This window comes from Pomacea canaliculata, linkage group LG4, assembly GCF_003073045.1.
Source record: "Pomacea canaliculata isolate SZHN2017 linkage group LG4, ASM307304v1, whole genome shotgun sequence".
Classification (NCBI taxonomy): domain Eukaryota; kingdom Metazoa; phylum Mollusca; class Gastropoda; order Architaenioglossa; family Ampullariidae; genus Pomacea; species Pomacea canaliculata.
Genome location: NC_037593.1, coordinates 6,938,166 through 6,961,527, shown reverse-complemented (window position 1 = coordinate 6,961,527; position 23,362 = coordinate 6,938,166). Strand labels below are relative to the sequence as shown.

The window sequence follows — 23,362 nt, the reverse complement described above, 5'->3', positions numbered from 1 at the left end:
AGTGTGAACCGAGCCTTAGCTATTTGATGGCAATGTGTTTCCTGATGGACTGCGGACTTAGGAGTGTGTTTAGGAATGTGTTAATCGTAGCAACACGCAGAGGACGAGTCCAGCATCCTTATTTTATATTCCTCGCGAAGTCAGACCTTGTAATTTATTTTTTCTTTCTTTCACTGCTTTACATGGCGGACTTGCTAGCGCGGCCAATCCCTTCTCCCCTTTATTTTTCCTTTTCATAGAATCCTGATATATAAATAGACATATAAATATTATATCGATATATACATATAAACCCCGGTCATATTTTGGCTATGGTTCATTTTCTTATATTTTATATTTCTATATTTCTTTTTTCTAACACTTCTATTGCCCTCTACCCCATCACACTTTAATATTTTCACATCTCTTTCATTATTCTTTAACCCTTAGTAGCAAACGAATTTTGTCACTATGGATCTTGTGCGTGCAAGAACATATCAGCGGAGATGTTAATTGAAGTATTACTTTACTGAAATGTGACTGTTCACCTGGTGGAAAAAAAAACCGCTCAATAACTCCGCCTCCTTTTGTCTCCTATGTAGGTATGTGTTCTCTATTTTTTTATATCGGGTGAGGGACCAGACTTGACTCAGTTGACACGAGGACGCAGCAGGATCTTGTCTCTCTCCTGTCATGGTCCAATCATACTTATATATCACCTAGACAAGAGTCCACCCCTTCCGCTTTGTCCAGGTCACCTTCATCAACTGGTTGGCGACACCGGAGGCAGCAGACATCAAGGAGACAGGGAAGGAAACACAGGGACAAGCTCCACCATGCAAAGCTCCTGGACTCTCCTGTGTGTGCTCCTGCTACTGGGAGCATCACAAATAAACGGTAAGAAAACCTTTTATTGATAAATACTAATATTCATTAAGATCCCAAATTACATCGACACATCCCGTTAATGACTGGATAATTTACGATAATTGACCGTAAGTGAGTGGTTGTACGTGGACTTGGTTCGTGCTTTTAATTATTTTATTATTTGTTTCTTTTGTGATGGGAGAAGGTTATTAGTATTGAGAAGTGAAGTCTAGTCAGTTTCTTCTTTTTTATTAATTTCCTTTAAACTCTGATTTATTATTTATTATGTCTTTGGTATTTTTTTAGATGTGTAATTAATAAGTTGTCCTGGTTTTTATATTATTTTGTTTTTATTCCGCTTTTTTCTGTTTTTATTTCTGCTTAGGTTTTGTTCGGTTTGCTTTTTTTATTGTTTTAAGTTTGGTTTGTTTTAGTTATATTTAGAACTAAATTTAGGCTATTTTTGAAGTCCTGTTGTGTGACTGATGATTGATGAAAATATTGGGGATTATCAAAAGCTGATAAACTAAAAGCGAGATAGAAAGAAAAAAGAAAGTTAAAATTAAAGAAAAGCAAATTTAAAAAAATTAGAAACCCTCGGTGACCTAGAGTGTGACCCAGAAAGAAAACTGAAGACCTATTGTCATCGTCTCAAGCTGCGGTCATCTTCACAAGACTAATGAATGAATCATACAGCTTCTGTAGAACCGTCTACTCACAACACAGAATCAAACCGGTTTTTATACAGAGAAAACCACTTCTTTCTTCAACAAAGGAGAAATCGTTGCAAGGAAACAACCGAAAGCATGTTTCGTATAAAAATGTTTACCAGATTTGTTACCAAGACAAGAACAGAGGGCTGGGTGGTGCACACCATCTGGTGACAGAACTTATTACGATGAGAATATTCGCGATCCTCTCGATATTAAAATTCCCTTATGTGTGTAGATCCTGTAATTACCTGAGCTACACTCAATGGGATAATCAGGGTTCATTGAGGATAATTCCACTAAGCCCAAAAGTACTTTCAAGGCTCCCTGCGTGACATGTGTCAACGGTTCGCTACCCGGCGACGACCTAACACCTCGGGTTAACTGAATGTGAACAGCAGTTCGAGTAATCAGAAATAAAATGAAACAGTAGGCTAATCTGTATAGTGTGGGTTGACACAAGTTATAGCATCACTTTTTGCTCCTCTTGCAGCTGACCACTGGGGCTACAGCGGTGCAGAAGGTGAGTCACGTGATTCTTTTTTCTCTCGACTACTGGCGTTTGTGGTTTGTTCTGACCTTTCTCCCTGCTGTCTGCTCACGTGCTCTTGTTGTTGTTGTTGCTGTTGTTGTTGCTGTTGTTGTTGTTGCTGCTGCTGCTGCTGCTATTTAGTTTTACGTACTATATTAGTTTGTACTGTTAAAAGACCTTCAGTTTGTTTTAGTTGTCTTTAGTATTATTTTGTCTTTTTAAACTTGGTATATGTTCTTTATCGTTTGTTTATAGTTTTTAAGGTTTTTATAGTTTTACTTTATTTGTTTATTTATTAAGAGGCCTTACCTTATCTTCCTTTATAGCTCTAGTTGTAGATAAGTGTTTTCGTATGGTTTCGTTTGTTTTAAAGATATTTTACATTTATTATCTGGTTTAGCTAGGTTAGTAGTCTTATTAATTCATTTATGGCTTGCCTGCTCGCCTGCCGCTCATGAACTCATGTTTCTACTGGACCTCTGGTCACGATATCCAAACAGTCCCAACGTATAGATGCGAGGAAGCAGTCACGTTTGTTTCCGTCTGAGCATGCGCAATGGCTGCTTTGTCCAATGGTCGATTGAAGTTTACAAGTACACACAAAGTTTGCTTCCGAATAAGTTTTGCTCTGGCACGACTTACTTAGGAACATGGCTGGCGATCAGAGTCAGCTATCCACTTGCACAACACATTCCGAATTTTGAACACTTTTACGAGATTTCACCTCCGGCAGGAAAGAATAAATTCGATCCAGCGGAGGTATGTGTGATTGTCAGACCAAATAAATGCAATTAGCGAAGAATGACCACTATGGTAGAAGAATGACCACTATGGTAGAAGAATGACCACTATGGAAGCCAACACAACCTGTCCTTCCCCTACCTTCCTTCGTCACCTCTGCTATTAAATCTGTTAAATACTTTTTATAGAAACACACTGTACAATACAATTTTAGAAAGTTTAACTAAAATTATTTTAAATAAAATACAACTTTAAGCTAGACATTTACTCCCGTCAACCCAAATTTTCGCGGGCGCTTGTGTAGCACATTTCACCGGTATACGAACGATTTCTGAAAAATGTTTTTGAATTTGTTTCTTTAAAACAGTTTTAAGCTTTAAAAACATGTGCAACTGGCCCCAGTGTATGGGATTCTCAGTCAATCCGTGTTGCCGCCAATGTTGTAACGAAACATGCACGACATACCAAGGTTTGAAGGATAACAATCTGTCCTGATAACAAATAAAAGACAAATATAAAAAACGCAAAAGGGAATCGGGTAACAAGAACTGAGGGTATCGTGATTCTAAAGAACGAGAGACAAGTAGTGACGCAACCAGTAAACAAAAAAAAAAAAAAAAAAAAAAAAAAAGAAGAAACAGAGAACAGAGAAGGAGGGTGGGGGCTACAAGTGAACGAACTATCAGAGTTTTCAATATCCTCTAACTTCGGGAATCTAAGCTGGTTAAAGCTCAGTATTTCTGACCTCCCCACCTATACACACACCCAGTAAGTGGATTAAGTTATATCATGGAACTTTATCCTATTGTTCCATACATAACCATACATGTGTGCATGTGCGTATAACCTTCAGAAATTGTATGTGTGTGTGTGTGTGAATACGAGCACGTAAGAGAGATTTGTGTCTGAGAAAGAAAAGAAAGAAAAACGATCGAAAAGAAAACAGTATTAAAGGGAGAAACTATTTTCAACTATTTGAGCGCTACGTCTACAAGAGTCCAGGGTGGATGCTTACAAAGTCCACTCAAAGAACTCAGCCCTCTGAATTTCATTGTTATTCAGACCCTGAACACTGGGCAGAGTATTACACCACGTGCAACGGTACCCGTCAGTCTCCCATCAACATCAACACCAGCAGTGTCATCTACAGCAGCTCCCTCACAGACTTCACCCTGACAAATTTTGATGGCAACGACTCCAGCATTCAATGGAAGCTCGTCAACAACGGGCACACAGGTATGATAACAACCTAATGTGATGATGATGATGATGATGATGATGATGATGATGATGGGATAAACATCTTTGGTGGTTTTGTTTGTTGACCTTGATACACACCTTCTCATTACAGTTGTTGTCAACGTCATCAGTGGGAAAATGAATGTGACGGGTGGCGGTCTGGACGGCCCTTACCAGGTGGCTCAATTTCACTTCCACTGGGGTAGCAACAGTTCACGAGGCTCCGAGCACGAGGTCAACGAAAGGCAATACCCCATGGAGGTAACTTCATCTCCACCCAACATCTACCCCACTTCCACCCCACATCCACCCCTCATCTACCCCACATCCACCCCACTTCAACACCACTTCCATCCCACTTCCGCCCCAAAGAGAACTTAGTTTCAAAGGGTTTGGATGATAATCTTCAGAAAAAGTGCAGTTCTAAACATTCCCGTGCTGGTTGAGTGAGTTAGGGAGTAAGTCAGGAGTGTCTATCTTCTGCCTGCTTTTCCTTCTGTCAGCCTCTGTGTTTGTGTGTGTGTTTGCATGCATGGTTGTATATGTTTAATCACAGGCAATAACATCAGATTGTGTGCGATCCACGGATCCATCTTCGCACACCTCCAGTCAATTACAAATAAAATACAGTGAACATCTCTAGAAACAAACAGTCTCTCACACAAACCAAAAGACAAACACAAGAAACTAAACATTACCGCTCTTCTTGCAGTTTTACTCTTCTAGAAATCAGTTGACAGCCACTACTCTCAGACACTCCTCATTTCCCACTTCCACACCACAGTATCAACACACAAGTCTGACTTGTTGTCCATTTGTTGCAGCTCCATATTGTCACCTTCAAGGTTGCCTATGATAACTTCACGAATGCTCAGAGCCATGGGGATGGCCTGGCAGTGCTCGGCTTTTTCTTTGAGGTAGGTTCATGTGAACAGACTAGCTGGACATTAGACAACATTCTTTGTGTTTATTTTTGTTTTGTTTTGTTTTGATTGTTTGGTTTTTGTTTTGTTTTGTTTTGCTTTTGTTTTGTGTTGAGTTTTTTCTTTTGTGTATTTTTGTAAAGCGTTTTCAGCTAACTTTTTGTAGTAAGGTAACTCGCTATATAAATAATTGTTTTCATGAGATACCAGTAGAATTTTGTAAATTTACCTTATAGTGACTTAATGGTCAATTCTTCAATTGTTAGACTTGTTTAACCTATCCCTCCTCCTCCACACACACACAATCACATACACACACCCCTTACCTGTTTAGTCTACAGAGAGGTTTATCTTTGAAGTAAAGGTGTGGTTACCCCAGGGTTAGGAATAGACTAGAAACATGGGCATGTCATTAGAAACAGGTGGTGACGTAGGTCAGCTGAAAATGTAAATATTCCTGTTTGTTCCTGACCTGAGGCTACGGCCATGCAGGGCTTAGTAGTGATTATTAAATTAGGAAGTCGCCATTAGACACTTAGAAGTAAGTAAACAACGACCTTCTCTTCATGCATATCACAGTTACCTGCAATCTATACTGCACTCGTGTAGTTCTTATCTTTAAAAGAGAAGTGTTGAAAACAGTTTGACATTTATAATGGACGGGATTAAGCTTGTTCTTCACTTAAATAAATATTTGTTTGTCTATTCTTTGTCCGGGTCTCTGCCCTTTACATGTTCAATACTTTTTTGGTGGTGGAGTAGGGGTAGAGGTGGGTGTAGAACACATTGAGTGTTGCTAGGAAGTTTATGAATTTTATCACTGCGTTCATCCGCACCTGAATATCCTTTTCGCTCTCTCTTTTAACTAAAATTTGTGCATCGTTTCACGACTTCCCTTGATGTAGGTTTCTTGTACATAATGTTCTAGTAATGATATTTTGAAGAAAATATTTTATTATAAGTGGAATATTTTTTCCCACCAGATTTCCAACGCGAGTCATCCCGTCTTTGACAAGCTGGTCAGCGCACTACCACGCTTACAGAATGGAAGTAAGAAACGAACCAACAATAACATTTTTGTTGAGGTGGTGGGGGATGAGCAGTACATTAAGTTCAAACTTGTTTGCCTTATCTAAAACTCAGGTATTAAATTAAAAGTTATTGTATTTTTTCGTGACTTACATTTTCTTTACTGGCATTCCCTCTACTCTGTAATGAAATATGAAATTAGATATTGCCGATAAACAAGTGTAAGGAGTAAAATTGCGATTTATAAACAACAACGACACTAGGAATATCTCAGGTGTAGGGAGGTCAAAGGGAATTCTGACTTTTTGACTGGTCTCTTACTTGAATATAGGGATTTATGAACCTCCCCTTTCCATATAAAATGATTCTATTATTAGATTTTTAATTGCGGAGAAGAAAGGAGCTGTTGCTTCTCGTTTTACTGATCTTCTATTACAACCACATATACTTCATTTTTTCCTTTATCTTATACCTCTATTATTTCTACATCTTATTCTTCTCTGGAGCTTTATATACTTGTTTTTTGCTTCTATATTTGTAGAGTCTTCTGCTCAAACTTTTTCTTCCTATTATTCTTATTCTTATTCTTATTCTTATTCTTATTCTTATTCTTATTCTTATTCTTATTCTTATTCTTATTCTTATTCTTATTCTTATTCTTATTCTTATTCTTATTATTTTTTTCATCAACAGGTGACATCACCTTCGATGTCTTCAGTCTCAGGGGTCTAATTCCTAATGACACGAGCAAGTACTACAGATACCTGGGAAGTCTCACCACACCTGGATGCTTGGAGATTGTCGTCTGGACTGTGTTTCAAGAAACCATCAAGGTGTCGGAAGCGCAGGTAAGACCCGGATCTCCCTATCAGCAGGACCAGACCGGCCCTCAATGTCTGGCCTTGCTGGTGACAACGTGTACTGCAAGAAGAGTGGACAGGAGAAGTCCCGGAAGGACAAGCTCATGGATGCTAGAGTTAGATGCGCACAAAATGCTCCCTGGATGGCGAGAGAGTTGGGGCAGTGAAGTACTACCAGCCAGTAGAATTGTGTGTGTGTGTGTGCGTGTGTGTGTGTGAGAGAGAGATACAATATATACTAGTATGCTTGTGCATGCTGGTGATAATACCAGGTTCTGATTGTTACTTTTCAGATCGAGGCATTCCGTCAACTGACTGTAGTCGAATCCACGAACGAAACAATTCATTTGGAAGACAACTTCCGGCCTGTCCAGCCTCTATACGGTCGTCAGGTCATGGTCAGCTTCGACCTCAGAGACACGACGACTCTACAACCATCCGCGACGACTCTACAACCATCCGCGACGACTCTACAACCATCCACGACGACTCTACAACCATCCGCGACGACTCTACAACCATCCGCGACGACTCTACAACCATCCGCGACGACTCTACAACCATCCGCGACGACCATAAGTGAGTGGTTGTATGTGGGCTCTGCTGACAAGACACATCAACTTGCTTCTTGCTTACAATTATCGACTTTTTCTCTTACAGTAGGAGAAGGTTATTAGCATTGAGAAGTGAAGTCTACTCAGTTTCTTCTTTTTTTTTATTTTTGGTTAACTCTAATTCATTATTTATTATGCCTTTGGTGTTTTTTAAAATGTGTTATTAAGTTGTCTTGGTTTTTATATTATTTTGTTTTTATTCCGCGTTTTTTGCTGTTGGTTTTATTTTCCTTTGGTTGTGTTCACTTTTCTTTTGCTTTAAATTTGGTTTGTTTTAGTTATATTTAGAACTAAATTTAGACTATTTTTTCAGTCCTGGTGTTTGACTGATAATCGATGAAAATATTGGGGTTCATCAAAAGCTGATAAACTAAAAGCGAGAAAGAAAAAAAAACTAAGTAAAATATAAAAAAATAAAAAAATTAGAAACCTTGGGTGACCTAGAGCGTGACCAAGAAAGAAAACTGAAGACCTATTGTCATCGTCTCAAGCAGCGGTCATCTACACAAGACTAATGAGTGGTTAAAATCAACCCGGTTTTTATACAGAGAAAAACACTTCTTTTCTCAAGAAAGGAGAAATCGTTGCAAGGAAACGACCGAAGGGATGTTTCGTATAAAACTGTTTCCCAGATTTGTTACCAAGACAGGGACAGAGGGCTGGGTGGTGCACACCATCGGGTGAGAGAACTTATTACGAGGTGAATACTCGCGATCCTCTCGATATTAAAATTCCCTTATGTGTGTAGATTCTGTAATTACCAGGGCTTGGCTCAATGGGATAATCAGGGTTCATTGAGGATAATTCCACTAAGCCCGAAAGACTTTCAATGCTCCCTTCGTGGCAATGTGCGTGACATGCTCAACGGTTCGCTACCCGGCGACGACCTAACACCTCGGGTCAACTGACACCGACTGTGAACAGTAGACTAATCTGTAATAAAGTGTAAACAGTAAGTTGAATAATCTGAGACTTCATGTGAACAGTGGGGGAGAGTAATCTGAAATAGAATGTAAACAGAAGGTTGACGAATCTGAAACATCTACTATGATAATATCTACTGAAGTAATATTGTTTGTCTGATAAATAAATGAGAGGGATAGAGAAATTTAGAATTTTTGAAAATGATAACAATAGTCTCGGTTGACTCAGAAGTTATAGCATCACTAAAGTGCTTTATGTTTCTTTTTGCTCCTCTTACAGGTAGCCACTGGGGCTACAGTGGCGCAGAAGGTGAGTCACGTGATTCCTTCTTCTCCTGACTGCTGTTGTTTGTGGTTTTGTTCTGACCTTTCTCCCTGCTGTCTGCTCACGTGCTCTTCTTATTGTTGTTGTTGTTGTTGTTGTTGTTGATGATGATGAAGATGAGGAGGAGGAGGAGGAGGATCAGGATCAGGATCAGGATGATCCTATCCTATTGTTCGATATATAGCCATTAATGAGTTTGTGTGCTCGTATGACCTTAAGAAATACTCTGTGTGTGTGAGAGAGAGAGAATGAATGAATACGAGCACGTGAGAGAGATCTGGGTATGAGAAAGAAAAAAAAGTAAGATGGAACAAAATCAGTATTCAAGTGAGAAACATGTTTCAACACCTTCCTGCACTATCAACTATCTGAGCGCTATGTCTACAAGAGTCCAGGGTGGATGCTTACAAACCAAAGTCCACTCAAAGAACTCTGTCCTCTGAATGTTTCATTGTTATTCAGACCCTGAACACTGGGCAGAGTATTACCCCACGTGCAGCGGTACCCGTCAGTCTCCCATCAACATCAACACCAGCAGTGTCATCTACAACAGCTCCCTCACAGACTTCACGCTGACAAACTTCGATGGCAGCGACTCCAGTCTGCAATGGCACCTCATCAACAACGGGCATACAGGTATGATAACACCCTGATGAGAACAACGTCATTTATACATACTGTATATACATGGAATAATCTGAAAAGAAGAGAATACAAAACGGTTTATATTTTTACATCCTTAAAACATTAGTTGTCAGAACCCTGGATGAATTGCGATGTTATAAATTCAAACCTCACCTGGCAGGTACCAAACAATATTCCACAATTGTGGGGATTGTTCTTGAACCATCAGTTACTGCGTTTTCTACTTCACTGGGATGTCAGGTGTTTTGTTTGTTGACCTGGATACACACCTTCTCATTACAGTTGTTGTCAACGTCATCAGTGGGAAAATGAATGTGACGGGTGGTGGTCTGGACGGCCCTTACCAGGTGGCTCAATTTCATTTCCACTGGGGTAGCAACAGCTCACGGGGCTCCGAGCACGAGGTCAACGAAAAGCACTACCCCATGGAGGTAACTTCATCTCCACCCCACATCTACCCCACATCCACCTCACTTCCACCTCACTTCCACCCTACTTCCGCCCCAACGAGGACTTAGTTTCAAAGGGTTCGGATGATAAAAAAAACGTTCTAGAAATCAGTTGACAGCCACTACTCTCAGACACTCATCATTTCCCACTTCCACACCACAGTATCAGCACACAAGTCTGACTTGTTGTCCATTTGTTGCAGCTCCATATTGTCACCTTCAAGGTTGCCTATGGTAACTTGACGAATGCTTATAGCTATGGGGACGGCCTGGCAGTGCTCGGCTTTTTCTTGGAGGTAGGTTCATGTGAACAGACTACCTGGATATTAGACAGCATTCTTTGTGTTTGACCCATCGTGGTCATTACATGAACTGAGTGACATTCCTGATGTGCAGCCAGTATGGTCGACATATAATTACACTAACCGAGAACAAAATGAACTCTTGGTTTTGAGATAATGATGGTGTTTGTGAGCGTGGGTTGTTGGTTTTTTTTTGTTGTTTTTTTGTTTGTTTGTTTGTTTGTTTTGTTTTTTGTTTGTTTTTTTTTTTTGTTCTGTTTGGTTTTTTGTTTGTTTTTTTGTGATGTTTTGTTTTGTTTTGCGTTGTTTCACGACTTCATTTGATGGAGGTTTCTTGTACAAGGTTCTAACAATGATATTTTGAAGAAAATATTTTATTATAAGGACTACTAGTGGAATATTTTTTCCCCACCAGATTTCCAACACGGATCATCCCGTCTTTGACAAGCTGGTCAGCGCACTACCACGCGTACATAACGAAAGTAAGAAACAAACCAACAATAACAACATTTTTGTTGGGGTGGTGGGGGATGAGCAATACATCAAGTTCAAACTTGTTTGACTTATCTAAAGCTGAGGTATCAAATTAAAAGTTGTTGTCTTTTTTGGTGACTTACATTTTCTTTATTGGCATCCCCTCTACTGTGTAATTAAATATAAAATGAGATATTTCTCAAAACACAAGTGTAAGGAGTAAAATTGAGATTTAAAAACAACAACAACACTAGGAATATCTCAGGTTTAGAGAGGTCAAAGGGAGTGCTGACTTTTTGACTGGTCTCTTACTTGAAAATAGGGAGTTATGAGCCTCCCCTTTCCACATGCGGAGAAGAAAGGAGCTGCTGCTTCTCGTTTTACTGATCTTCTATTACATCCACATATATTTAATATTTTCCTTCATCTTTTACCTCTATTATTAATACATCTGATACTTCTCTGGAGCTTTATATACTTGTTTCTTGCTTTCATATTTTTGGGTCTTCTGCTCAAACTTTTTCTTCTTGTTTTTTATTATTTTTTTAAGGTGACGTTGTCTTCGAAGTCTTCAGTCTCAGGGGTCTAATTCCAACTGACACGAGCAAGTACTACAGATACCTGGGAAGTCTCACCACACCTGGTTGCTCGGAGATTGTCGTCTGGACGGTGTTTCAAGAAACCATCAAGGTGTCGGAAGCGCAGGTAAGACCCGGATCTCATTGTCCGGACTTGCTGGTGACCACATGTACTGCAAGAAGAGTGGACAGGAGAAGTCCCGGAAGGACAAGGTCGAGGATGGTCAAGTGAGATTCGCGCGGAATGCGTCTTCGATAGCGCGAGAGTAGGGACTGGAGTGAAGTACTACCAGTCAGTAGAATTAAGTGTGTGTGATACATATATATATATACAATATATACTAGTATGCTTATGCGTGCTGGTGATAATCCCAGGTTCTGATTGTTACTTTTCAGATCGCGGCATTCCGTGAACTGATTGTACACGAATCCGCGAACGAAATTCAATTGGAGGACAACTTCCGGCCTGTCCAGCCTCTATACGGTCGTCAGGTCATGGTCAGCTTCGACCTCAGCGACACGACGACTCTACAACCATCCGTGACCTCTAAAAAGCCATCCGGGTCTTCCTACCGACCAGCCTTCAGTACTGTCCTTATCGTCTTCTCACAGTTATTGTTTGTGTTTCTGTGTCTGTAACAACAAACCAAAGTAATAAAAAAGACTAAGGCTAAGCTAAATAAACAGAACTGGCAAAGGACATTTTTGTAATGATGTTTCAGGACACAAATGTTGCCTGTCCTCTCGCAACCCAAATGAGTAAGTTTATGCAATACTTCTTAATTATTTGGTTTAATGTTTGGAAATGGTCACGAAAAGCTGTGTAAAGCTCTTTGGAAGACACTGTATTTGACAGGAGGTACTATGAACTTTTTGACTCCATCTTCACCTCAGAAACCAGCGGACTTTTCCTTAGCAAACTACTGGACAGACCCTCCCCGCTCTGTAACAAAACTTTCCATCAGCCATCTTGCCACTCGTAATGTCACATCAACCAACATGAAACAGGAACAGGATGACACCTGACTCTTCAGTTTCGACATCAAAGACGAAAATGAGTAAAAATCTGTTTCAAACAAGCTCAAAGAAATGTAACATTGACAACGATCGAAATATACAGACATACAGAAGCCGGTCATTCAAAAAAATACTGAGACAGTCGAGATTTACGACTTCCAATATGGCTATTGTCGGATTAAATCAGAGCCTGCCGGGGTCTTTCCATTAGCAATTGGAATAGTTTTTTTCCACTGTGTGAGCATGTTTACCTGTCTGCTGTGACAGCTGTAACTCTCACCTGCCGGGCTGATCTAAGCATTCTTTCACCTCCCTCTGGCCTTTAGGGGACAATTAGACGGCGCCCCACCTCCCTACCCGTCCTCCTTCTGTCATGGAAGGGCATCTGAATTAATATCTTCAACCCATCGCCTCCTTGTGGTGGGTCTGGTCATGTTACTGGTGTTTATACACACATGCTCGAAATTTTTCCGACAGGAAATAGAGGATTAAACGGGGTGGGAGCGTGTCCATCATGGTTGGACGACAGCATAAGGTCTGCAGGGTGAACACCTCTGCTTCTTGTCATCCTATCTCAGAATGTCAGCCCGGAAAATTATTGTCTTACACGGACTTGAACCCACTGCCGTGTGGTCTGTGGGAGTATTTTGTATTTTAATGTCAACTGGTGAACGGAATTGCTTTGGCTAAATGTATTTTTAATCTCTCTTCTTTGTAGAAAGCTTTGCACCTTGTTTTTGTGTAGGATTTGGGCTTTATTAATTAATTATTTGATTGCTGTGTCAAACGAAGTCAATTAAAAAAAGACGGAATATGAATCCTTGTGGTACTATGAAGACGAGGTCTTGACTTGAACCTTACAGTTGGACCTATGACCTCTTCATGTGCGACCCTTGACAACAGCAATGTGTTTCTCGCCATGTCCATTAGAAAAACTTTTGTCTGCCTGCTTTGTTGTTGTCTTTGAAATCCAAAAAAATAAAATTACCGCTATCTCCTTTATTGTTATTGCTGCTTTCAGTTTCTTTTTCGACATTAATGTGTTCTCCTTTTTTTTAAGTGTAACCTTCTTTCCAGTTAAAATATTTCAGTGGACAATCCAGCACGTTGTGTGCAAAAGATATAATCATGTAACGGATTCAACAGAAGCAATCTTGTGATTAAAGACATTTTTCGTATTTTTCATGGTGATATGCTTTTTTTCAGGGATATTGTGTGTGTTTGTGAGTGTTCTCTTGTCCATGTTCTCTTGTCCATTTTGTTACTAAACCAATCGACCAGCCAGTTTCAGACCTATGTGTGTGTATAACTCTGAGGTACTCCAGGTAAACAGTTCGTGACTGGGTGATGACAGGGACGATGACCGCAATGTCCTGGGTTCAAATTACCTCTTGAGTAACACGTAGGTGTCTCTAGATGACACCCTGGTGTCAGTCGGACAAGGGTGTGTAATCCAAGCACACTGACTTCTTCCCTTCATCACCTTCTTCTCTATTGCGACATAACCCTCAGTCAACTTCATCAATCAGCTAAGTTGTAAATAATTAGAATATAAACACCAACAAGAAAATCCCAGTGGTGAGAGATAACAATAAACCTAAATAGCATGACATCAACCAAATGAAACAATGTCAACCAGCAGGGAAACAAAACTGTCAAAACAAGGGCTCAGTTCATACCCATCTCCTGGATCAGGCCCCTGCGCATGACAACAACAATAAATCAAAGGCATGAGTGCGTAAATACGGTGAGCACATCCCGGGTACATCTTCAGATTCGTATCTCACCTGTTTCAACACCGGCTGACAGGTGAGCTACAGTCTTGAAAGTAGGGTGTCGGTGGTTGTACTGGATTACTTAGGATGTACAATAAAGTAGAAACAGGATCCAAGAGAAAGGATGACAGTGAAGTAAAGGGTGATGATTTGAGATAGATGGCGCTGGCATGAAAGTAGTGTCACAATCAGCAGTTATTTGCCAAAACAACATCTCCATCCTTCAATAGATGATTGTTGAAAAGTACAAGACTGTAAACATAAAATCAAGTGTATGAAGATAGGACATGGAAAGACTGGTCAGCTGACCCGATGTTGTCTTGCTTTCTGCCGCCAACTCTTTCCAGCTTTTTTGTTTTTGTTTTTGTTTTTGTTTTTGTTTTTGTCCACAACCATCACCTCACTTTGTTTTATTTATAAAAATTATCAGATGATTGAAAAAGAAATAATTCCCACTGCAAAGCCTGAGTAGCTCCTCCTAGAGGGTTCGGTGGATGTTTGCTGTCGGACGGTTTGCAACCTTTTGATACTAAAGCTGGTCACAACAGAGATTTTCTGGTTCTGTGACTGGTTATTAGGCTATGTCGGACTTGTGACTCACAGACACATTCTGTCTACATCTTGGAACCCTAACCCTAACCCTTTTATTATTTTTTTTCTTTGTTTTGTTTGTTGTTTTTTTATTCTTTTTTTTTTCTTTTTTTTTTTTTAAATTATGATCTCTGAGTTTTTGGTTTTCTTTGTTTCGTTTTTTTTTCTGTCTATATGTCTTTTTTGTTTATTTTTCTTTTTATTTTTTTTTCCTTCCTTCCCTTTACTTTGTTCTAATTTTTTTCGAACTTTTATTACTTCACACACGTCGTCCTGCTGCCTCGTTCTCATGTTTCCGAGTCCAGATTTTGTTTATCGCTTACTTTCTTACCCTGTAAGACATCTGCCTCCAATTTGTCATTCTTCGTCCCCAGCTGTTTTTCTTTTCCTCTCCTACCTGTTTCTTTCCATGTTCTCCACTAGTTGGCGAACGCACGGGTGCATGTCAGTGGCGATATTAACTTCAGCGTCACAGTTCTCAAACAGGACTTATATACATACACACACACATTTATCCGCTGTGTCAACAAAAACTTTATGTTCTCTCGCCTCTCTTGTAAGTGTTTGCTGTCTCTTGTTCACACTAATGACCAGACTTGAAACACAAAATCAGAAAAAGGTCATGCCACGCGCCAAGCCACCCACCCCTTTGATGGGACACCCTGCGCCAGAGTCCACCCTCGCCATCTGGTCTCCTCGTCCCCTTCATTAAGCCTCTCGTGAAGACCAGTCAGCAGTGTCTGCACCAGACATCAAGGAGACAGGAGTGGATCTTCAACATGTACAGCTCCTGCAGGCTCCTGTTGGTGGTCCTGGTGCTGGCATCATCAGACGGTAAGGAAGAACTCATTTATGCTTCCTTGGGAATGAAACTTCTTGAAGAACCAAACTACTCCTGTTAATTTTTAACATTTTAAATTTTTTTATTGGAGTGTGGGAGGCGGTGTTTGTTTCTCTTTTTTTAATACATAATTTTCCCGTCAGCAAAAATATTTGCTAGTCTCTGTCGGTATAGTCCAAGTAATGCAGTCTATTCACACCATGCGCCATTTAGAAACCAGAACGAGGCTGTCGGTGCAATTGCCTAACTGTACATCCTGGGAGAAAGTTTTCGGGGTTATTTACAAAATATCTTCTAAAGTTTGTATATTTGTGCATTCTTAAATGGAATGGCAATATAGATATAACCCAATGAGGTTCTCGTGAATTAATACTTTTCTTTAAATATTAAACTCATTTCAATATAATATATTATTAAATTTTAATAACTAATGTCTAAGAAACGAAAAAAAAATACACTACTTTAAGCAACAACAAAAAATAGACAAGAATAACATATATTTATAGAGAGAGAGTGCAAAGAGTTATAATACCTATATGTTACTTGAAGTGACTGCTAACTAAACACTCATGCATGCGCTAACATTCTCTAAAACAAACAGAGAGAGAGAGAAGCACACACCTGCACAGGTATCAACACCCTGTCTGCGGGGTTTCAAGAGCGGGTATTACAGAGTAAGACTGCCGTGTCATGGCTACCCTGCACTTCCCAGTATTTGCAGTGTGTTTTATGTCTGTCACGATATGTGAAGTGGGCTCGGGCATTAAGATTTTATTCTTGGTAAACCTCCCAACCTTTGCCTCTTGATTTTATAGAACTCTACCATCTCCAACACGCAGCCCACCTCCTGGACCGCATTTGAAAAATTCAAGCATTGTCCCGTGGGTGGGAATTCCCTCCAGGGTGGTGCTGGGTGTGTAGCACCGCGGTCCTACCCCGCTCCACATAAAGCAAGAAGTAAATAAAAAAGTAACAGTCAACAAATTATAAATTTTCAACGATTAGTTTAGAGTTTTTGCATCTTTGTTGACGTCAGATAATTTGTTTATTCATTTCATCGTTTTTCTTCTCTGACTCCATAACTACTGGCAGCACGTGGCACAACATCTGATAATTCTGGACAACAAAGATTATGACTTCTTGGGAATTCTTTTTAAGCTTGGTCTTGCATTGCTGTATAAGAACTCGCGAGTCAGTGACAACAATCACTCGCAAACAAACAAACAGTTGACCAGACAAGAAATATGAGAATAGGCAAGCAAATAACACGCTGACAAAAACACGAACTAAGTGCATGGATGAAGATGAAGAACTGAGCGTAAGAGCTCGCTTGATTATGAAATATATTTTTTAAAAAGGAATTTGAAGGTTCCAAAGGTATAGTTTAAAGAGGAAGCTGCAGAGAATTCCAAACACTGGGCATGAGAAGGCGGCGTGACTTTCGTCTGATGTGTTGCACAGAGAGGAGGACACCAGCAGATCGACAGGTGGTCAGACATAACTAGGTCACACAGGTAGGTCAGACAGGTAGGTTGGCACGAAGTGGGGAAGACAACAATGTACGAATCTATAATCGATGTGAGCTGGGACTGGCACTTAAGGAAGCTCATTTACATCCCCAGTAACTTTCCTTTTGCCAGGGTCAAAGGTCCATGCCCTGCTCTTGTTGTTTGAATCTTTTTCACAGCTACTTCTGTATCGACAGTTTAAAAAGTGATTTCATTTGTTTTATTTTTAAAAATTTATAAGACTAGTGTCACGTTTGTCGATCTATCTGTTTAAAAACAACTAAAAAAAAAAGGAAACCTTTTGCAAAAAATTGTCAGATGTATCCATCCATCGGAAATCATAGCAAGAAAATTACAATACGCTAGAGAAATAGGAATGAAAGTCTCGTGACATTAATACGTCCCGAAAATCTTAACTGTGAATAAAATGGTAGAGAACGAAGGAAGGAAAGAAAGAAAGAAAATTTTAGACAGAAAAAGTAATCCGAGGCTGCGCCATGCTCGAAGTCCAGGTGTTGCTATAAACCTGCCTGTAAACCATCCATCTAGCCTCACATGCCTACCTTCACACGTCTTGTGTATCTGACCTATAGACTGTAAATTACAGAGGCTAAAAGGCAGTTTATGTTGAAAAAAATTCTCTTGTGAAGCGCGAAATCAGAGACGAGTTTGATGTCTGTGACGATGACATGCCGTCTTCTGAAGACAGTGGACCAGCAAGGCTTCAGTAAGACAAGGCTAATGTTCGCTGACTGCATCCTAAGAACATCTGAATGGTGATTAAGGATGCTGTCGACTAACAGAGAAGACTCCCAGCCATGCAATCAGCTTTGTTATATAATCACAAATGGCGCATGCGTACTACTCGTTGACCCGGAACACTCTGGAGCAATCTGAAAATAATGATGGTCTGATCAGGGGCGGCCTGAGACACGTGCAAACTGTGGACCTGTCAAATGATTGCACTGTATTTACTGATGTTGCTGCAGTCGGAGTCGGAGCAGTGACCTATATGTAGTATTACAACTTTCTTCTGTTATGATTGTTTTTATTGACATTGGCGGGCAAAGGGGGCCACCGACTCTTTTTCTGTCCAGGGCTCTGGTCATGTGACCACAAACAAATGTCTTCGTGACCAAACTTTAGCTCGTGTAATCTTAGTCTAGAGACGACGAATGACTTACTTATTTAGTATGTCGTCTTGAGAGTTATCGCCACTGTCTTATGTTTTTTTCTCAGTTGTCTCAGCTGTCCACTGGGATTACAGCGGAGAAATAGGTGAGCCACATGTTGTTTCATTGTTTTCGTGACTACAAAGTGAATTAAAGTATAATCATTGTGAAAAAGGTGGGTGTGTGTAGCGCACTCGATGTTTTGAAGGCGAGAGGAGAATTCACACCCGAAAGACCCTTCTCTCTGACTTCTCTCCTGTTGTTCAGACCCTCCACACTGGGCAGACTATTATACTAAATGCAGCGGTGCCCGTCAGTCTCCCATCGACATCGAGACCGAGGATGTCATCTACAACAGCTCCCTCAAAGGCTTTCAGTTCACAAACTTCGATAACGGCGACTCCAGTATTAAATGGACCCTCAACAACAACGGGCATACAGGTATGATAACAGTGTAATAACAACAACAAATACAAAGCAACCACTGTAGTGATGATAATGATGATGGAATTTCTTTATTAATTTCTTTTGATGACATGGACTACACACCTTATTTGCAGGGGTTGTCACTGTCAATGGGGTCATGACCGTGACGGGTGGCGGTCTGAACGGCCTGTACCAGGTGGCTCAGTTTCACTTCCACTGGGGTGAGAACAGCTCAGATGGCTCCGAGCACGTGATCAACGAAAGGCACTACCCCATGGAGGTACCATCTGACGACTGAATGAAGTAGTTTGAAAAGGTTTTTGACGGGACTGGATGCCATCTTGATTCCCCGCCTCCCCACCATCACAGAATTGTTTGTTTTAAAGTCACGACAGCCTTCTTTATATTCGCGATCTCACACGTGGAAATGAAATTAAATTCATCCAGCGACACTTTTTGTTAACGGAAACAGCCAGACAGACAGACAGACAATCAGAGAACGAGTATATTCCTCCACTGATGGACTTACGCAGCTACATTTGACAAATGCTTCCCATGATGCATCATACAATGCTCTAAGCTGTCCCCACATCATTAAAAAAATCAGTCTCAGGGATCGAAGCACAAAGTTTATTCAGAAGTCAACGAAATGACATTCTCATCCATTCCCTCTTTATTTCTCTTTCGCCTTTCTCACTCTTTCTCCCTCTTTGTGTGTTTGTCGTGTGTTGGTGTCCGTGCATGTGTGTGTTTTCTTTCGTGCACGTGAGAGTGAGAAAAAAAGAGAGACAGCTTCTATATTTTTAATCAGTGCAGGAAGAAAGTCATGTGTGCTCTGTGAACATTTCTGTCCTGATAAAACTGACAGTCATCACATAAGACCAGCACTTGTTGACACACTCCAAGATAAATATTATCAAGAATGTTTTTCTGAGCACTTGGTTATAGAAACCTGTAGAACTCGAGCACATTTGTTTCACATTGGTTTCTGGTTCTTTCAAACAAATGTTGTTTTTTTTTTGTTTGTTTGTTTGTTTGTTTGTTTGTTTGTTTGTTTGTTTGTTTGTTTGTTTGTTTGTTTGTTTGTTCGTTCGTTCGTTCGTTCGTTCGTTCGTTCGTTTAAGCTTCATATTGTGAGCTACAAGGTTGCATACGGCAACTTGACGAACGCTCAGAACTACTGGGATGGCCTGGCAGCGTTTGGTGTCTTTTTGGAGGTACGTGTACGGTGATGCTACTTAGTGTGAATAAAACTCTTTTGTTTACCTTAGTTTGATCACGTCAGTGAGATTCTTGCTGTGTTTGTAGTTTAATATATACTTGCTTCATTACTTCGAGAAGTTACTGATGGTTTTGGAGTTGTCGAGCTTCAACGGTCAGTTATTGAATTTCGTCAGATCTCTTGACCTTCTCTCGCCCCTTCTTCCAAGCTTCTAATGGTCAGTTCGTGGTCAGCTGAATTTAAGCATGCCATTCTGATTCTAACCATTCAGATGTCAATCATCTATCAAAAAAAGTAAACCACCAGGTTGGCGTCTGCACGAAGATGAATCATCATCATCCATTCATTCTACCATCCTTTGCCTTGCTGTGTCGCTATGGACATTTTTATTTCTTCCTCTCCCTGTAGCACAGGCTCTTGATTTTTCTTAAATTTTGTTTCTATTTTTCATCTAAAGATTTCTTCAATTACAGTTGCTACCCTGACTATTTTAATGACTTTCGTTATTATTTCTCACGCCATTATTTTTGTTTGTATTTTGTACAGGTAGAAGAAGAGGAACATGAAACTTTTGACAAATTAGTCTCAATGCTGCCAGAAATACACGAGGAAAGTAAGTCCTTAGAATAACATTTAATGCTAATTGTAGCGATACTAAAATATTATCTGGTTCTGATTGGACAAAAAAATATTAACTTCATGATTATTACTTCTTACCAATGTAGATTCATGGTCACCTACCCCAAACTGCTGCCACTGTTCTTATTATCATCATTGTTGATGGTGTTGCTATATTATAGTAATTTGTCACCCGCTTCCCAAAATTTAGTTATGTTATTATTATGGTTGTGTCTGAAAAATGCTATTTTTATTGCAGATGTCCCTGTGACTATAGATGCCTTCAATCTAACTGCGGTACTACCAACGGACACAAGCAAATACTACAGGTACCTGGGCAGTCTCACCACACCTCCTTGCTCGGAGGTTGTCGTCTGGACAGTTTTTCGGCAAACCATTAAGGTGTCGGAGGAACAGGTGAGATAAAACATGAAAAATATGAGCCATAAAGAAAAAGAGGTGAAGACAATATAGTGTATGTGTGTGGGTGTGTGTGGGTGTGCGTGTGTGGGTGTGGGTGTGTTGGTGATAATCCCTGACTGCTTTTTTCTGATGTCAGATCGCGGAATTCCGTAAACTGACTGCAGGCGAACATAACCATCCACACCCCCTGAAGAACAACTGCCGTCCCGTCCAGCCTACAAACGGTCGTCGGGTCATGGCCAGCTTCCTGCGAGTCGCAGAAGACGAAGAGAGCGACGAGGATACCAGAGGTGAGCAGCTATCCTCTATGGAGGCAGATGACTAACGCGGAAACCACAGGTGTACCACCAGCCGCCATTGCTGCCATCCCCACCCCAAGATCTTCCTGCCATCTAGCCTGCTGTACTGGACTAATCCTCCTTGTACACCTGCTGTTTGTGTTCCTGCATCAACAGCAATAATAAATTAAACAAGAGTAAATAGACAGGACCCAAGGTAAAGAGGGCTAAGTAGGTGGAAGTGTCACAAATTTTGATTAGAACGAGTCAGCGAGTCCGTATGGCGACTGTCGTGAAAAAATATATTTTCCTATGGTTGGTTATTGTTAGATACAAGAGCTCTCGTGTTTCTGTTGCTTTTGTATTTTTTTTATTATTATTATTATTTCCTTAATTTAAAGAATTTGCAGCCGTTGATAGGGCGGGCTATTGGATTGCAACACATTCGTCATTTTATGTTTCTTTTTGTTTTCATTTCTGTTTTCTTGAGCATGTGGCTGCTGTGACGACAGGAATACAACACGATACAATACCCTTTACTAACCGACAAGGACAAAACCAGTATCTTTTTTAAAATACAATGCATATCCAGGTCCATTTTTTACTCTTGTGTTTATGCATGTTATCCTGGAGTTGGACCTTTTTTGACGCATTTTGGGTTGGATGGTTATACCTACATTCAGCCTTTCTGACTAAAACCCCTTTTTAACAGGTCGAAGGTAATCAAATTTTGATAAAGCTGTGTCCTCGTGTTTGATTTCTTGTGTGTGTGTGTGTGTGAGAGGGAGAGAGAGAAAGTTCCAGGAAATTCATGCTTCTGGTTGGACATTAGAACTTTGGTAACCATGGTAAGCTGAGTCTATGTATTTACCAATGCATTGGGACTTCACGGCACATCGAAGGTTTACTCCCCAAAGAAGCCAAAAGCTGAAAAAATATAAGGTCACTGCTGAAACCCACCTACGGCGTATGAAGATGACGTCAGGACATGAGACTTGCTATGAGATCTTTGACCTCTTCATATCGATTGACTATTTGACGTCAGTGGAATGTTATTGTTTGACGTCAGTGGAATGTTACTGTTTGACGTCTCTAGAATATTACTGTTTGACATCAGTGGAATTTTACTGTTTGACATCAGTAGAACGTCAGTGGAATGTTACTGTTTGAGATCAGTAGAATATTACTATTTGACGTCAGTGGAATGTTACTGTTTGACGTCGTCAGTGGAATGTTACTGTCCTGTGATCTGTTCGTCTTCGCGCAGCTTTGAAATCACCAGAGAATTTTTCCATTCCTCCTGAATTCAGTTTTTTGTTTTTGGTTTCATGTCAAACTGGTTTTCTTACTATTTTTGTCATATATGACCACCCTGTTGTGAGATGCTACATTTTCTTTAGTCACAATGTTTCCGTAATATTTTCTTTTCTCCACGTTGTGTACAGGAAGGATATGCAGAACCTAACCATGCCTAGTGAATTCAGTGCAACTAATATTGTGACGAAAGATACTGAAAATCTACAGTCCCTGGTGATACTCAGCTATATGCATTCTTTGTGTGTGTGTTGTAAGTAAACACTTATTTACCTCAGAAAAGAAGACAGCGGAATTCCATATAACAGTTAAACTGTTGGTATGTGTACAGTTAGTTCGTTAGTTATGATAAAAAGCATTTATATTGTGAATATTCTCACATGCTACTGAGTTCAATGAACTTTATATAAAAAAACAGTAAATATGATAATAAGGTACGATACTCGTGTGGAATAAAAGGAAAAAAGATGACTAGAGCCTGGTTTTTGCTTTTTTATTTTTTATTTTTTTCAATGGTAAACACGACTGAAAAACATCAAAACCAATGACAAGACAGAACGATACGACAGGAGAGGAATTGGTTATTCATTTATTTGCCAAGTGATAATACACTTGGAATTTGATTGATGATGATCAACAATTATTGGACAAATCCCGATCATGCTCACACCCATACTTGCACTGCTTGCACTTGTACACCCCCTTAAATCTCCTCCACAGACACACTACCCCTCCTTCTCGCTTGCTCTTTCTTCCACGCTCCTTTTGATCACATACACTGACATTTCCCACAATGAGTGGACATGACCCATACATTGCAGTCACCATAACATACAAAACATATCTGCCAGAAGGCCCACCTGGACACTTGGTCGCCCACGGACACTGTACACAGACTGCAAAAGGACAGAGTCAATAGTTTGGTCCTGACACGAGGTACGATGGACTTCAGGGAACGACCGTTTCGGCAAAGAAACTATTTCAATA

At 40.2% G+C, this 23,362-nt stretch overlaps 1 protein-coding gene across 1 annotated transcript; it reads left to right on the top strand.

Moving 5' to 3' along the window:
- Nucleotides 1-464: 464 nt before the first annotated feature.
- LOC112561494 lies at nucleotides 465-22,849 on the top strand. The gene is made up of 23 exons (XM_025234029.1): nucleotides 465-876; nucleotides 2,050-2,079; nucleotides 3,892-4,065; nucleotides 4,181-4,329; nucleotides 4,893-4,985; nucleotides 5,975-6,041; nucleotides 6,714-6,868; nucleotides 7,174-7,459; nucleotides 8,698-8,727; nucleotides 9,205-9,378; nucleotides 9,670-9,818; nucleotides 10,040-10,132; nucleotides 10,554-10,620; nucleotides 11,163-11,317; nucleotides 11,587-11,826; nucleotides 15,227-15,407; nucleotides 18,162-18,200; nucleotides 18,362-18,535; nucleotides 18,655-18,800; nucleotides 19,645-19,737; nucleotides 20,289-20,355; nucleotides 20,620-20,777; nucleotides 20,920-22,849. The coding sequence occupies exons 1-23, from the start codon at nucleotides 816-818 to the stop codon at nucleotides 21,106-21,108; spliced, it is 2,970 nt and encodes a 989-aa protein (XP_025089814.1). The 5' UTR covers nucleotides 465-815; the 3' UTR covers nucleotides 21,109-22,849.
- Nucleotides 22,850-23,362: the final 513 nt, after the last annotated feature.